Source organism: Populus euphratica, unplaced genomic scaffold (genome assembly GCF_000495115.2).
Source record: "Populus euphratica unplaced genomic scaffold, PopEup_1.0 scaffold188.1, whole genome shotgun sequence".
NCBI classification, from domain to species: Eukaryota; Viridiplantae; Streptophyta; class Magnoliopsida; order Malpighiales; family Salicaceae; genus Populus; species Populus euphratica.
Window position 1 is genome coordinate 596,108 of NW_011499966.1, and position 16,876 is coordinate 612,983.

The window sequence follows — 16,876 nt, forward strand, 5'->3', positions numbered from 1 at the left end:
AACCGCCTTCACACTTGAAGGTTGAATTTTCTTGTTTTGATTTCGTGTATAAATAGATAGCTAAGCTTATGCAATTATGTGTGGAGAGATTGAGAGAAACACTAGAGAGAAAGAGAGAAAGAGAAAGGGGTTGTTGTAAGCTTTTCATTATTGTAAGCTTGTTGTTCTTGAAATAAAAGAGTGTGTTTTATCCCCTCCGAGTATTTCAAAGCCACCACAAGTGTTTTCTCCCACCAACACTCTAATGGTGTTGAAGGGTTACAAGTAATGAAAATATTGTTGTCATAAACACAACTAAAAACACAGAAATAAAATATATTCAAAAAGTCATATCAATAATTTGATTTTTCTAAATAGCTTATTTTATTGGATGTTTTTTAAAAGTGATTTTCAATTAAAATAATTTGTTTATTTTTTATTAACATATAAAAATCATTAAAAAATATATAAAAACATCAATTTAATATTTTATTAAATAAAAAACACCTAAAAAACTAGAAACTATTACATTATCAAAGGTCACTAAATCTGACAGACAACAATAAATGGCTATTAACAACAGTTAGTGGACTGAGTTAATTAGGTTCCTCAGGTTCAGTTAATCAACCCATTATAGTCAATATTCAAGTTTGAAATTAGTTGAAAGTGACTCATCTTTTGTGGATGTTGTTGATGGAAGAATAATATTTGTCTTCGACGAGCTGACAAATCCTGTGTCGTTTGATTACACCTTTTTTTGGCTGAATTTGAAAAACAGAATTCTAATAATTGAGTTTTCACAATGAATTATTATACTAAAAAAATTTCCACTCTTAGTGTTTTTTTAATTTATTAATGTCCACTTAACGAACATTAGAGACGATTCTTGTATATTAATATTAGATGAATATTTCATTAATTTTTAATAATTTGAGTAAAAAAAAGACCTGTACAATCATGAAATTTAATTCTTTATTCAGGAAGTAAAAATCAACTAAAATATTTATAATATTTATTTTTTATTTTTTCATAATCATATTGTATAACTGGTCAAAATCATATGGGATGATAGTTAAATAACTATTTATATGAAATATCTTATTAAAAACAATTAGATATCTACTAAAATTGAAAAAGAAAAAGGAAACTCTAGCTAAGACGTCTCTTTCAATTTTCATATTCTATTTAACGCGCCTTACAATTTCTTATTGATTTTTATTAAAATTTTACGAATATTCTTAGTACAAATGGTTTTTATATTATTTTCTTAAATTTAGAGAAATTACTGTTCATATTAGTCATGATGTATTTTATGTTGATCTCACTCCATTGTCGACTTTACGTTGCTTGAAGGACAGATTGCGAGAGAAACAATGGCCCTCCCGCTTTGCCCACATCCACATGTTTATCTAAATTCATTTTCAGCTTTCCGATTGAAGAAAATATCCACCGGAAAGATCAGAAACTCAATACGTGCCTTATCGACCACGCCATCTGAGATGGAACAGCCGATGAGAGGGCAGAGGTTAATGGAGTTTCCTCATCTCTTGGCTCCTCACAAAGATTTAATGGCGGGCCTAATCTCAGCCGTGGATAAACGCCTTCATGGTCATCTCCTTCCTTCTTCAGCCTCAGTCCCTCCTGATGCTGAATACTATCAGAACCAGAGTGGTGCTTCTCAAGGTTCTCTTTGCATCAACCGTGGAGTCGATTCCTCTCATGTACTTTCTCTCTCCCTAGAATATTATAACTATATAATATTAAAAAAACTATTGATTAATTTATTTTTTATGAAACCAGATTGATTTCGTATTGACGAGTTGGCTACACTTGTCCTTACCAAACGGAGGAACAATGAACATCACTAACATCCAAGGCTATCTCAAATCCTCAACAGATGCACCGCATTTTCAATTCGAGCTGGTCCAATGCAGCCCGACATACTTCATCTTCTTTCTTGATTTAATTCCAAGGAAAGACCTCGTTCTCCACCCAGAGTACCTCAAAATATTTTATGAAGATTCTCAACTCGAAGCATTAAGGAAACAACTTGATGCACAAGTCCTTGAAGCCAAACCCTACTTCTCATCTTCCCTCTACTTCCGAAATGTTGTTTCTCCCACAGGGATTTTGGTTAGCATAACATGTGAGGACGGTGGAACGATGGAGCGTGCTGAAGAAATTATTCGTGATAATATTGATCCCATAGCTAATGAAGTTCTTGAACTATGGATGGATAGTTGTGTTTGTAAAAAAGGAACAACTACTATTGAGGAAAATGAGAGGAATCAACTAGAGAAAAGGGATCGAATGATAAAGAGTAGAGCAATTGAGATGGATTTGAGCTCAAGCATGCCAATTCAATTTGGACAAGATGTGGCTGACAGAATCTTGGGAATTATAAAAGGTGTTTTTAGGATATAATCATGTTTTTTTTTTAATGCTTCTTAGTAATCTATGGAAGTTGAAATTAATGTATGTTCAAATCAATCAAGAAGTTTAAAAGAATTCAGTAATTTTTATACAATAATTGATAGTTAATATTGTATTGAAATTAAGATTTAAATTTCTGTAAATAAGGTTATTGCATTTAAACAAAAAAAAAGTAGGTTTTCTTTATTTTAATTTATGGGATAGATTTGGCCAATTGATTTTAGAAAACGTACATGAATCGTATCGTTAACGGGAATCTTGTACGTGGAGATTAATTTGTACTAGAAGCATGATTTTAGTTTTTTAATTAATTTTATTTAAAATAATATTTTTTAAGACAAATTCAAGTTGATGTATAAGTTAATCTTTGTCAATTCATGATTTAAACTTTACACCATTTATAGTTATTTTCATACCTAGAAGGGTTAGAAGGAATCAAAATAATTAGAATCTGTTTTGTGCTGTGATAAGCTATTTTTTTAAAAATTATTTTTAACATTAGCACATTAAAACAATATAAAAATATAAAAAAATATTAATTTGAAACATATAAAATATTAATAAAAAAATTCAAATTAAACAAAGTAGGATCTTACTCTTCGCGTATATGAATCATTTGATTAATGGTCATATTTGTATATTGTTTTGGATATAAAGATGTTTATACAAGCCTTAAGGTTTTAACTATATGAGATCTTAACTTAATTTAATTTTATGAAGAAGTGGAATATCCACACAAGCTTAAAAGCTTTAACTGTGTGATTTAACTGTGTGAGATCTTAACTTGCTTTGATTTGTTAAAGACAAAAAAGTATTTATATGAGTTCAAAAACTTTAACCATGTAAGATTTTATTTTGATTTGATTTGATGAAAATAAAATATTCACATAAAAACGAAAACTTTAACCGTGTGAGATCTTACTTGATTTGATTTCACAAAGAAAAAAGCTTTGATCATTTGTTTCTTTCGTTTGATATGATAAAGTAAAGGACTTTGATATTTTGCTTCCTTGATAGAATTGAATTTCTTTGAGTGAACTTCTAAATATATGTTCTTGGTCTTTAATCTCTCTTTTTTTTTTTTCTCATTTTTGTTTTTATGCTTGTATAATTGTATTTGATTTGGTGGTTTTATTTTCTATTTATAAATAGGTCAAATGCAATTTACCTAAAATGTTCTTTTTCTAAATGATATTTTTGAAAAATTTATATAGAAATTACTAAAACGGCCCCTTGTTAGAAGGATATTAAAGTAAGAACCATGAAATGTATTTGGATTGAGTTTTTAATTTAATTTTGGTCCAAAGCCAATAAATTTAATTTGTTTAGTCATAAAAATCTCTAGATTATGGGTCAAACTTATTGAAATTTTAATATATATAAATACCCCTTTATTTTTTTTTACTTGGAATTATGGTGGGATCAAAAGTGTATTTAATTGAAATAAGTATTTTCAAAGAGAAGTTCATTTTCCAATATAATAAGAAAACTTTATCTATACCCCAACAATATCCACAAATAATGTTAAAAAAACACTTCGTTTTATTAATATGGAGAGATTGTACCATTGACTACCATAACTTTGAAAATAATCAAGTATAAATCTTACTTTAATTTTTTATGAAAACTTGACCCACTAGAAATTTTAAATATATGGCACCAATTATTTTACTTCCAATAAATATTTTAAAATAAAAACCATGAATTGTATTTGGATTGAGATTTCAAAAAATATAATATGAAAATGTTTTTGCACTGGATGTTTTATTTAATTTATGTACAACCTCAATAAATTTAATTTGTTTGATTATAAAAATCTCTAGATCATAGGTTATACTTCTTAAAATTTTAATAAATTGATTTTTGTTTTTAATTTGAAAATGGGGTTAGGGCTTGCACCTATAAATGATTACTAGCTGGTTTTTATTTTTTTTAAAAAAAAACCACAAGTAGTTTTTTTTCTTTTTAATTTTTAAATTAATAAAAATAAAAATAGAAAATAGAAAATCTCACCCTCTTACCATTGTAATAAATTACTATGAATAGAAATTCAAATAACTCTAATTATAATATTTGGCTTAACCAGATGGGTCTAATTTGTTGACTTAAACTTTATTGGGATTGGATCAAGAAAAAAAAATAGTTCTTTTTATCAAAATACATCATTAAAGGTGTTTTGTTCTAAAAAAAAGTTAAAACTTGGATTCATTCATTATCCACAAGTGAAGTCACCCTACCAATAATCTGAACTTAACGTTGAGTCAATCCTCGAATATGGTCTTAACTACATGGATAACATTTTTTATTTTTAGGCATAGGCTTATTTATTATAATACAATAACTGAATGAGAGAAATGAGCTATTTATCCAATGTGAAAAATTCTAAAACAGAAAAACTTTGTTGTTATGGATTTGGATGATAGATTTCTTTTTTTTATTATTAAAGTCTCACATGATTCCCTCTCCATTTCCAATCTAACAAGTTTTGTTGGGTCAAGTTGGGGCAGGAGGCATAGAGGTTGCGTAAGATCGAATATTAAGATAATTTGAAATGTAAATTATTATTATTTGTTTTTTATTTTTGGTTCCCTACTGTCCAAACCTTCTTCTTAGATGTTTACTTTGTGGTTTATTCAAATTAATCATTTTCTAATATTATTATTTAAAAAAATGAAAATAAAGGTGGTTGTATTTATTTGTAGAACTAAAATTTTTATGATGCTTTTTCATGATTATTATTGCTATTATTGTGCTTTTTTAAGCAAGTTATTAGAAAGGGCAATCTAGAAAAGATGAACCTAGAGGACAACATCATGGATTGACCTAATAGAAAAAGTAGGAAATTAAGGAAGTATTGGAACTATTTGATGCTAATGGCTCAGGTACTCAAATTATCAGTTGCTTGTGTTTTCAATAAGCTTGTGGTTATTTCTTTTTGATTTGTTGGTTTCTTTTGCTATGTTTTTCAGGCACTATTGATGCGAAAGAGTTGAATGTTGCCATGAAGTATAGATATCTTGTCATATTTGATGAGTTTTTTTTTTGTCCCAAAATAATTGTAAAAAAAATATCCAATAACCGGGTATTTGATTTCGAGATGACAAAAGAGCTACCTTTTGTGCCTTATTATATACATGTGTTGAGCTTTTCTTTTATCTAATGTGTTTTACAATGCCTTTTTTTTTTTTGATGTATGGGTGAAAGTTTTAGTATTTGTGCGCACTTTACAATTCTAGTTTTCCCAAAATAGCATAATGGAGTTTTATTATCTCTAGATTGAATTGGTTTCCTAATTTACACATATATCAATATGCCCTTTTATGCCTATTGGTTTAAAGTGAATGTAGTCAACGATTTCTGAAAATAATTTCACTTGTTTTTGAAAATGATATTGCTTTTGAGTTGGTAGCTAAGTAATTCTTTATATACAATGATTTTTAAGTATAAATTTCTTGAAAAATAGGGTTATTGATGCGAACCCTGTGAATTGGTGGTTTTTGTTCATGGCAGATCAAAACCCTCATTTATACTCTTAACAATAAGGGAGTTAATGCTCCAATAAAAAATATATTTTTTCTATATAATGGGAATTGTCTAAATATAAGTTCTTTTAGCAATGTCCATTGAAAAAGGCAAGGAATAGAATGAAGCCTTTTTTTTGTTGATGAATTATTATTTAATATATTTTATTTTAGGAAAAGAACTCTATAGATGACATCAAATGAATAACCAAAGAGCTTGGTGAAAGTTTCTTTGACAAAGATCAAAGAGATGGTTGAGGAAGCTGACTAAGATCGTAAATTAACATGTTGTCATTCCTTACATATTAGATTTTAAAGTTAAATTATGAACCTGTTGTGAAATAAAAAAGTAGAATTGTGTTCGTGGAACTTATGAAATGTCTTGTTTTCAAAGTAAAAAACTAAAAGTAGTAAGCAAAAAGTTATCTGACGAACTAACAAGAATTTAATCATCATGTAATGAATGTTTGTTCAAGAATAAATTTACATGAAATTGTCTTAGAACTACTTTTTAATATGTGTCAAGCATGACAAATCCTAAGATATTCGTGTCCAAGGCTGCTAGCTTTTGAAATTGTAAACTGACACCAAGAGATGTCAAAGTTAACTTGTCTCATCATATAGTATGTAAAATTAGAATAGAGAGCTTTCAAACAATTTTTTACTCAAGTTAATTTTATAAATTGCGATGTACTAGTTTTAATTACATGCCCGAATTTTTTTCCTTATGTATCTGATGGCATATAATGCACACAGATAATGGAGAAGTGAGTTTCAGCGAGTTGAAAAGGATAACCTGTTTGATTTTATATTTTAAAAGTATATTTTTTTGGCATATATTTTTTTTGGTTTTTTTAAATTATTTTCTAATTAATATGTTGGTGTTAAAATGATTTAAAAAAATAAAAATAAAAATTATTTTGATTTAATTCTGCATAAAAAATATTTTAAAAAATAACCATTATCACACTTCCATAACACTCCTAAAAAAATGATATACGAATAATAGAACTTTAGTGAAGTTTTGTTCCATGCCAAGAGCCCTAGCTTGAGGGTGTTTGGGATAAAGGTATGGTTGATTTTTTTTTTTGTGAGACCCATATAAAAAAATGTGTAATTTTTTTTTTTTTCCTTTGAGAGGTGTGGTTTGTGTTTTAAGAATATTGCACTTTTAAAAAAGCCAATCACACCTCTAAACCAAACAAACACCATGGATTTGAGCTCAAACATGTCTATTCAATTTAGTTTTTCTAAATGATTTTTGTCATTAAAGATGCTCTTAGCTACATAAATATATAACTTTTTTTTTTAGATTCTTTGATAAAAAATACATTTCTCATATCAATACGGTGTATTTAAATGAGTTTTTTTAAAAAAAAATTAGCCTCAATACTTGAATATAAAAATAAAAAATATAAGCAAATCTCTTAAATTACCATGTCATCAATCATTTAGGACAATACCAAAACATAACTAAAGAATAACATTCGACCAAATCATATTAACCAAAGTGAGTGTTTTTGTTGTCTTTTTCCCTCCTTTCAAATAAGGTTACACCTATTAGAAGAAATGTAATGTCAATTTGTATGTGATCATCTATATAAATTGCTTGATCATTTTTAGAGGGTGTTTGAGAATGTTGTTGTTTTTTCAAGTATTTTTTACTCAGAAATGTATTAAAATAATATTTTTTTATTTTTAAAAAATTATTTTTGATACCAGCATATTAAATTGATCAAAAAACATAAATAAATATCAATTTGAAGTAAAAAAATAAATAATTTTTTTAATTTTTTAAAAACATTTTCAATGAAACCACACTTTTATTTCAAATCGGAAAAAAGAGATCGAATGATAAAGAGTAAAGTAATTGAGATGGATTTGAACTTAAGCATGCCTATTCAATTTGGACAAGATGTGGTAAAGAGAATCTTGAGAATTATAAGAGGTGTTTAGAGCATATGATCATGTTTTCTTTAATCCTTCTTAGTAATCCATGGAAGTTAAAATTGATGTATGTTCAAATCAATCAAGAAGTTTAAAAGAATTCAGTAGTCTTTATATAATAAATGATAGTTAGTATTTTACTGAAATTGAGATTTAAATATTTATAAATAATGTTATTGTGTTAAAACAAAAAGATATGTTTCTTTATTGTATTTTATGGAATATGATTGGCTATTTAATTTTAGAAAATATATAAATAAAAGAATAACTTATATAAAATATTTACAAATGAATCTATCTTTTGCTTTTATTAGTAAAATTAAGTTTCTATTTTAGTATTTAGTTATTGTTAATTTTCTTTTCAGTTTGTATATACTTTTTAATTTATTTTATTCAGGTACACACTATCTTTCTATTTCTCAATTAAAAACAATAATTCATGATACCATAAAATGTATCCATAATATTGATACCACATGTAGTACAGTGCGTGTGAAATAACTAATAAAAATAGAATCCATTATTATAATTGATTATGATATATATATATATATATATATATTGTTCTTAATTATTTGAATTTACTTACTAAATAATATATGGTGAGAAGTTATTTGGTGGTGGAGATGTATTTCTCTCACTTATGTGTCCATGTGACAATTAGCAAATCAATATATTAATTTTATTCTTATCAGTATTATAACATTGAAGACCAGTGTGTTAGCGTTTTAATGAATAAAATTAAAGAAGCATAATATAATATTTTTTAAAGAGAAAATTGTATTTTATGATTTTAAAATTATTCACAAATATTATCACAAGGATTTTATTAAATGTATTGTTTATTGTAATTTAAAAAATAGATAATTTTAATGAAATTGTAATATAAACTAAAAAATTTGGGTTCTTAATTGTTAATCTATTTTGCACTCTCGTACATTTTGTTCCTGATATTGTTCACATCTAATTTTTCCTTTCTAGGTCCTTGAAATTTTTATTTTTTATACTTTAATCATTGAACTTATTTTTTTTTAATTTCATCCTTACAAGCTCTAATGTAATGATTTTATATTTTGAGATTTATTTTGATTAGTATGCTTTGCATACCTAATATGACATTTGATATTCCTAGGTTAAATTAAAGACAGTTATGAAATTGAATTTTTGGTTTTTCTTAAAACAAAAGTTGAAAGAGAAAGAACTAAAATTCAAATTTCAAGAATAGAACCTTTTTCTATGTGAAAAACTTTAATTTGATCATTATAAGTTTCATAGTTTGTATATTTAATCCTTTTTTTTTTATTTTATATTTTGGTCATTAAACTTTATTTGTTTTGCATTTCAATCCTTGACTATTGTTAAAAAAAAGGAGAAATTTATTAGAAAAAACCAATGGAGAAAAAGAACTTTTTGGTGGTCAAATTCTAGTGGCTAATAACTATAATTTTGATGTTTATAGATTTATTTTTAAATAACAATTCAATAAATATTGTTTCTACCTTTACCAATGTTCATAAGAATAAATGAGAGTGCACCGAGGGTCTTGGCCTAGTGGTGGAAGGGGTTTGTCTTTTTTCACTGCACTTGGGTTCGAGTTCTCATGCGCACGCTTGTTACCCCCATGGTACCTTACATGCCTACTGGGTTTGCAGAGTGTTCAGTGGATCGTGGGATTAGTCATGGTATGTGCAAGCTGACCCGGACACCCACATAAATAAAAAAAAAAGAAAAAAAAAAGAATAAGTGAGAGTATAATATTTTTTTAATTTGATTTAATTTTAAGTTTTTATATGGATTAAAATATACTTTATATTTAGAAATGAAGTTTTAGAGGTTTATCTAATGTTTTTTTTTAGTTTAAAAAAAATTAAAATTTAGATTTAAGGATTTAAAAATTTAAACCATGATTTTCTGGTCACCAACGTTTTAAAAAAAATGAATAATAATTAAAAAAAAACGTTGTAGAGATTTCCTTGTCATTACAAGTTGGGAACTAAAGCAGTTAACCAAAATATTAGTGATTCAAATTTGTAAACCTAAAATCTAAACTAATGGCTGTCAGCTTCTCTCCAATTTTACACTTACCACACTCGTTACCATCTCCTCCTCCCCTCAAATCCTCAAGAACAAAAATCTCAGCCACTGCATCACTCTCCTCCTCCTTCTCCTCATCTTCATCCGCGTCCCAAATGGATCTCCACAACCAGGGACGTCAGAAATTCATAGAATTCCCATTTGTCTCTGCCCCACACAGGGATCTCATGGTTAATCTCTTATCAACGGTGGAGGATCGACTTGGCTCACACCTCCTCCCTTGTACCCTTCCCCTTGACGTACAACACTGCCAGAACGAAAGTGGGAGCGCCCAAGCTTCACTTCATATCAGATCAGGTCTTCAGTCTTCCCAGGTAATTTCCTCAATCTCACTTCTTGTAGCACAGTTTGAAACTTTGAATTGGTACGTTGTTTTATTTGTTATTTGCTCATGCGCCACTGATAATTCTAAAGTTCTGAGCCAGTGCTTGTTGCTATGACTAGTAGTCTTACCGATTAGTATTTATCAACGCTAATTATTTAGAAGGTAGATGGTCTTCGTAGCTGCAATCAGACTTAATTAATTAATCCATTTAGATATGCTTAATCTGTGTTTGCTATGTATATTACTTTCCATTTGACATTATGATGGACCCTATATATTGTGCTTGGCTAATTTCTTGGAAACTAGCAGTTTTGGCATGCACCCCACAAGAAAAAAATTAGAATTGGGCTATTTCCCTCTTAATTGGGGACAGTTTTGCACTCTGTTGGATAACATAATAATATGTCTGTTAATGCTTTGTATAGCTGGTATAGTGCTTATCAGATTTTGGTTCAGTTTGCTGTACTAGGTCTTGGAATCGCATGAAAAGCTTGGTTTGATTCCGTAACTGAGTAATGCATGAGGAACCTGGAATAACCCTTTACTAATTTGCGGGAGAGGGATGGCTTTATACTTATTATTCAACAAATATAATATGGGAAATTACAATAACAAAAAGCTATTGCAGTCATCTGTATGTTTTCATTAGTTTTTGTGTAATCAAAGTCCTGGCTTCTTTATCGAATGCTAATTTCAAAATTACTGAGACATAATTTATTTGTAGCAGCCAAGTACTGAACCTTCTTACTTAGTTATGAGGATTGAAGTCTTATGTCGAAGTTGAATTTGCAGCCTTTTCATGTATAATCTTTCTTTGTTTATGGCATCATGCCCCATGGAATCCTATATTGTTATTGGCTTCAAATGAAACAGGCTGCAAATCACAGTACTTGCCTGGATTTGCACTGTTGTTATCAATGTGATGTAGTTATTTTTGTTTCTCAACTTCTCAAAATTGTATTAAAATTTATAGAAAAAAATCTAATTGAAAGCCGGACATTTTTCAGGTTGATTTCATATTGGGAAGTTGGCTGCACTGTAAACTACCTACCGGAGGAGCATTGAACATAACTAGCCTATCCGCCTATCTGAACCCTTCAACAGATGCACCAAATTTCATGATTGAGCTAATCCAAAGTAGTCCAACATCACTGGTCTTCATTCTTGACTTGCCTCCACGGAAGGACCTCGTCCTTTCTCCAGACTATCTTCAAACTTTCTATGAGAACACCCAGTTAGACACTCATAGGCAGATGCTTGCGAAACTCCCTGAGGTTCAACCCTACGTCTCTTCATCCCTTTATCTCCGTTCTGTCCTCTCGCCTACAGTTGTTATGATTCAAATAGGAGCTGAAGCGGGTGGACCAGAACGAATGGAGGAGATAGTAAAAAATCACATAGATCCTACTGCCCAGGAAGTTTTAGGGATTTGGTTGGATCATTGCGCTCATGGAGAAAGATTGGTGGGAGAGGAAGAGAAGGCTTATATGATGAAGCGAGATGAGCTGATAAAGAAAAAAACTATTGAGATTGATCTAGGCACAAACTTTCCAAGATTGTTTGGTCCAGAAGTCACCCATAGAGTATTAGGAGCCATACAAAAGGTTTATAACATCTGACTTCCGAGGCTGATCCCGCTTGAGAATCAAGATTGAATATTATCCTTATGCTATGGATCTACGGAAGGAAAAGAATGAATGGTGTGCATTAGCAATTTAGTATAGTTTTACCTCCATTTCACTTGCAGAAACTTTGATGCAACCTACAAAAAACATATTTTAATTGCAGTGTACATTTGGTAGAACAGAATGTAACGCAATAGGAAGAAAATAATGATTTTTTCTTCTTTTCTCTTACATTTTTTCACATTTCATCCAAAATCACACAAAATCTCACATGATTTGATCGGTCGTGGTTCAACCTTACCCTTCAATATTCAAGAAAAATAAGATGAATGAAATATTCATTAGTGCCAGAGTTGTAGGTTGATTTCTAGTGGCTGAAAATTGCTTATCGAGTGGATAGATCGATACAAAAAACTAATAGAGTAAAAGACATTGAAAACTAAACTTAAATGCTTTTGAAGGGCTAGAGGTAATGAAAATGTTAAGAACACTTCAAAGGCCCAATTTGTCATTTTCGTTTGAATAAGAAAAGGACAATGGTGAGTTCTTTAAACTTGAAGAAATGTCAAGCAACTCCATAAAAATCATTGGAGTCAGTGGACTGAGTTAATCAACCCATTATAGTCAATGTTCAAGTTTGAAATTCGCAAAATGGTTGAAAGTGACTCATTTTCTGTGTCTGTTATTGATGGAATAATAATATTTTATGTGGATCTTAGTCCAACGTAGACTTTACGTTGCTTGAAGGGCATAGCACGAGAGAAACAATGACCCTCCCGCTTTGCCCACATCAACATGTTCATCTAAATTCATTCTCAGCTCTACCATTGAAGAAAATATCCACCAGAAAGATCAGAAACTCAATACTTGCCTTATCGACCACACCATTTGAGATGGAATAGCCGATGAGAGGGCAGAGTTCATGGAGTTTCCTCATATCTTGGCTCCTCACAAAGATTTAATGGTGGGTCCAATCTCCGCCGTGGATAAACGCCTTCATGGTCATCTCCTTCCTTCTTCAGCCTCAGTCCCTCCTGATGCTGAATACTATCAGAACCAGAGTGGTGCTTCTCAAGGTTCTCTTTGCATCAACCGTGGAGTCGATTCCTCTCCTGTACTCTCTCCCCCCCCTCCCACACACACTTACTTGAAGCGTATACGGTTTTCTAAGAAAATAATTTTTTTTCATCTTCCTACAGATTAAAGGGGGACAAAAATTAACAATTTGAAAAAAAATTACCAGCAATTATGATATTGTTTTTGGATGAATTATATAATAATATACATGAAGAAGATCCAGTGGTAAAAATCATCATTATTATATATAGGAGCATGAATATGATAATTTTTACACGTAGGATCATGTGCTCCTTTATTAATTTGTCTGAATGATTTCATTTTCATGTTACTGGAATTTGAATGCAAATATATGGGCCTTGCTTTATATCGCTTTGTATCTTGTAATTGACTTTGCTGGCAATCTATACATAAACTGCTAGGGAAACCAGTAAAAAATATAACAAACATAATATTAAAAAAGAAAAAAAACCCTAAAGAAAAAAAAAAAAAACCCTACCCTCCTTCTAGAATTTGATATAATTCAACCTGGTTTAACTTAAATCAAAACTTAAATCAATTGAAACCTAACCTATTCTAATTAGAAGCGGTTTAAATAAAAAGATATATAATTATTATTATAATATTATAACGATATAATATTAAAAAAAGCTAATGGTTAATTTATTTTTTATGAAAACCAGATTGATTTCATATTGACGAGTTGGCTATACTTGTCCTTACCAAACGGAGAAGCAATGAACATCACTAAAATCCAAAGCTATCTCAAATCCTCAACAGATGCACCACATTTTCATTTCGAGTTGGTCCAATGCAGCCCAACATACTTCATCTTCTTTCTTGATTTAATTCCAAGAAAAGACCTCGTCCTCCACCCAGATTACCTCAAAGCTTTCTATGAAGATTCTCAACTCGAAGCACTTAGGAAACAACTTGACACACTACTTCTCATCTTCCCTCTACTTTCAAAATGTTGTCTCTTCCATGAGGATTTTGGTTGGCATAACATGTGAGGATGGTGGAACGACGGAGCGTGCTGAAGAAATTATTCGCGACAATATTGATCCCATAGCTAATGAGGTTCTTGAACTATGGATGGATAGTTGTGTTTGTAAAGAAGGAACGACTACTGTTGGAGACAATGAGAGGGATCAATTGGAGAAAAGGGATCGAATGATAAAGAGTAGAGCAATTGAGATGGATTTGAGCTCAAGCATGCCTATTTAATTTGGACAAGAAGTGGCAAATAGAATCTTGAGAATTATAAGAGGTGTTTTTAGAATATGATCGTGTTTTTTTAATCCTTCTTAGTGATCCATGGAAGTGAAAATTGGTGTATGTTCAAATCAATCAAGAAGTCTAAAAGAATTAATAGTTTTTATATAATAATAATTGACAGTCAATATTGTATTGAAATTGGGATTTAAATTTCTGTAAATAAGGTTATTGTATTAAAATAAAAAAGATATATTTTTTTATTTTATATTATTGAATATGTTTGGCTATTTAATTTTAGGAAACATACTTGAATAATTTTATTAATGGGGATCTTGTACGTGAAGAGATTAATTTGTTCTATAAGCATAGTTTTAGTTTTTTAATTTTATCTAAAATAATATTTTTTAAAAACACATTCAAGTTGATTTATAATTTAACCTTTGTCAATTGGTGACTTAAGCCTTAAACTATTAATAGTTATTTCCGTACCTACCTTGAAGGGTTAGAACAAATTGAAATGATTAGAGCATATTTGATATTATGGTAGCGGTTATTTTTCAAAATATTTATTTGTTTAGAAATGTATTAAAATAATATATTTAAAAAAAATTATTTTTGACATTAAAACATTAAAACAATCTCAAAACAAAAAAAAAATATTAATTTGAAGTAAATAAAATATTAAAAAAATTCAAATTAAACAAAGTGGGATTTTGCTCTTCATATATGTGAATCATATGATTTAATGGTCATATTTGGATCTTGTTTTGGATATAAAGATATTTATATGATCCCAAAAGCTTTAGCTATGTAAGATTTTAACTTGATTTGATTTTATAAAAAAGAGAAGTATTCACACAAGCTTGAAAGCTTTAACCGCGTGAGATCTTAATTTGTTTTGATTTGTTGAAGATAAAAAGCAATTCACATGAGCTCAAAAACTTTAATTATATGAGATCTTAACTTGATTTGATAAAGTTGAAGATGAAAAGTATTCACATGAGCATGAAAGTTTTAACTATGTGAGATCTTGATTTGATAAAGCAAAAAGATTTTGATCTTTTGCTTCCTTCATTTAATTTGATGAAGGAAATGACTTTGATATTTTCCTTCTTTGATGGACTTGAATTTCTTTGAGAAAACTTCCAATTATTTGTGCTTGGTCTTTCATCTTTTATTTTTCTTTCTCTTTTTTGTCTTTTCTACTTGTATAATTGTCATTGATTTGATGACTATATTTTTTATTTATAGATAGCTTAGATGTGATTTACCTTAAATGTTAATTTTCTAAATGATATTTTTAGAAAGTTTATATGGAAATTACTTAAAATGCCCCTAGTTAGAAGGCTATTGAAGTAAATGTATTCGGACTCGGGTTTAATTTAATTTAGGTCCCAATCCAATAAATTTAATTTTTTTAGTCATAGAAATCTTTAGATTATAGGTCAAACTTGTGGAAATTTTAATATCTAATAAATACTTTCTTGAGATAATTTACTTTTGTAATTTTGGTATAATAAGTAAATATCTTGAATCTTGGAATTGTGGTGGGATCAAAAGTGTATTCAATTCTAATAAGTATTTTTAAAGATAAATTTATCTTTCAATATAATAAGGAGACTTTCTTCATTTATAACCCTAACAACATAAATAATGTTAAAAAAACACTTTGTTTTATTAATACAGAGAGACCGTACCATTGACTATTGTTACTTTAAAAATAATCAAGTATAAATTTCATATTATTTTTTATTTTAATGAAAACTTGACTCACCAAAAATTTTAAATATATGGCACCAGTTATTTTACTACCAATAAAGTTTTTAAATTAAAAACTATTAATTGTATTTAGACTAAGATTTAGAAAATAATGATATAAAAATTACTTAAAATATTTCTAGTTAGAAGAATATTAAAATAAAAATCATAAAATGTATTTGAACTGAGTATTTAATTTAATTTATGTATAAATCCAATAAATTTAATTTGTTTAATCATAAGGATTTCTAGGTCATAGGTGTTAAATTTTAATTTTCATATATAAATTGAATATTTTTTTTGGAAATGGAAATTAGGGCTTGCACGATTGGTAGCTGGTTTTTATTTAAAAAAAACTCAAGCAAATTGTTTTTATTTAATTTTTAAAAATAAAAGTAGAAAAGAAAAATCTCAACCTCTTCTCACTATAATAAATGACCATGAATAGGAATTCGGACAACTCTAATTATAATATTTGGTTTAACCGGATGAGTCTAATTTGCTGACATAAACTCTAGTTGGGATTACATCAATAAAAATATATTAATTTTTTTTTATCAAAATATATCATTAAATTGTTTTTTTTAAGTTAAAACATGAATTTACTCGTTATCTACAAGTGCAGTCACCCTACCAAGAACCTAGACCTAACATTGAGTCAATTCTAGGATATGATCTTAACTACACGAATGATATTTTTTATTTTTAGACATAGGCCTATTATTATAATATAATAACTGAATTAGAAAAACGGGCTCTAAGCTCAATGTGAAAAATTCTAAAACTTAAGAACAAGAAGGGTTTTGTTGCTATGGATTTAGACGGTAGATTTTTGTATTATTAAAGTCTCACATCATTCCCTCCTCAATTCCAATCTAACAAGTTTTGTTGGGTTGAGT

At 28.9% G+C, this 16,876-nt stretch overlaps 3 protein-coding genes across 5 annotated transcripts in view; all 3 read left to right on the forward strand.

Annotated features, from left to right (window-relative positions):
- LOC105138977 (red chlorophyll catabolite reductase-like) overlaps window positions 1-2,524 on the forward strand; it is a 7,206-nt gene extending 4,682 nt beyond the window's left edge. Inside the window, exons 2-3 of one of the 2 annotated variants that reach the window (XM_011045249.1) lie at window positions 1,333-1,700; window positions 1,780-2,524. In XM_011045249.1, coding sequence (XP_011043551.1) covers window positions 1,353-1,700; window positions 1,780-2,403 — 972 coding nt within the window. In that variant the 5' untranslated portion in view covers window positions 1,333-1,352 and the 3' untranslated portion in view covers window positions 2,404-2,524. The remainder of the gene's footprint in view (window positions 1-1,332; window positions 1,701-1,779) is intronic. The other variant, XM_011045248.1, reaches the window with a different exon arrangement.
- Window positions 2,525-9,874: 7,350 nt separating this feature from the next.
- Window positions 9,875-12,155, forward strand: LOC105138976 (red chlorophyll catabolite reductase, chloroplastic-like). Of its 2 annotated transcripts, XM_011045247.1 has the most exons (3): window positions 9,875-10,023; window positions 10,198-10,288; window positions 11,307-12,155. In XM_011045247.1, the coding sequence occupies exons 1-3, from the start codon at window positions 9,932-9,934 to the stop codon at window positions 11,916-11,918; spliced, it is 795 nt and encodes a 264-aa protein (XP_011043549.1). In that variant the 5' UTR covers window positions 9,875-9,931; the 3' UTR covers window positions 11,919-12,155. The 2 variants fall into 2 exon arrangements, with proteins under 2 accessions (XP_011043549.1, XP_011043548.1); XM_011045246.1 differs by having other exon boundaries at window positions 9,875-10,288.
- Window positions 12,156-12,846: 691 nt separating this feature from the next.
- LOC105138985 (red chlorophyll catabolite reductase, chloroplastic-like) lies at window positions 12,847-14,228 on the forward strand. The gene is made up of 2 exons (XM_011045259.1): window positions 12,847-13,038; window positions 13,863-14,228. Exons 1-2 carry the CDS (start codon window positions 12,847-12,849, stop codon window positions 14,226-14,228), a joined length of 558 nt encoding a protein of 185 aa, XP_011043561.1.
- The last annotated feature ends 2,648 nt before the right edge of the window (window positions 14,229-16,876 follow it).

Bases quoted from the DNA above. Each gene is read 5' to 3' on its own strand.
- LOC105138976 (XM_011045246.1), top strand. From the start codon at position 9,932: ATGGCTGTCAGCTTCTCTCCAATTTTACACTTACCACACTCGTTACCA. The intron at 10,289-11,306 runs GTAATTTCCTCA...GACATTTTTCAG, and splicing joins CAGGTCTTCAGTCTTCCCAG to GTTGATTTCATATTGGGAAG.
- LOC105138985 (XM_011045259.1), top strand. From the start codon at position 12,847: ATGGAGTTTCCTCATATCTTGGCTCCTCACAAAGATTTAATGGTGGGT. The intron at 13,039-13,862 runs GTACTCTCTCCC...TTCCAAGAAAAG, and splicing joins GTGGAGTCGATTCCTCTCCT to ACCTCGTCCTCCACCCAGAT.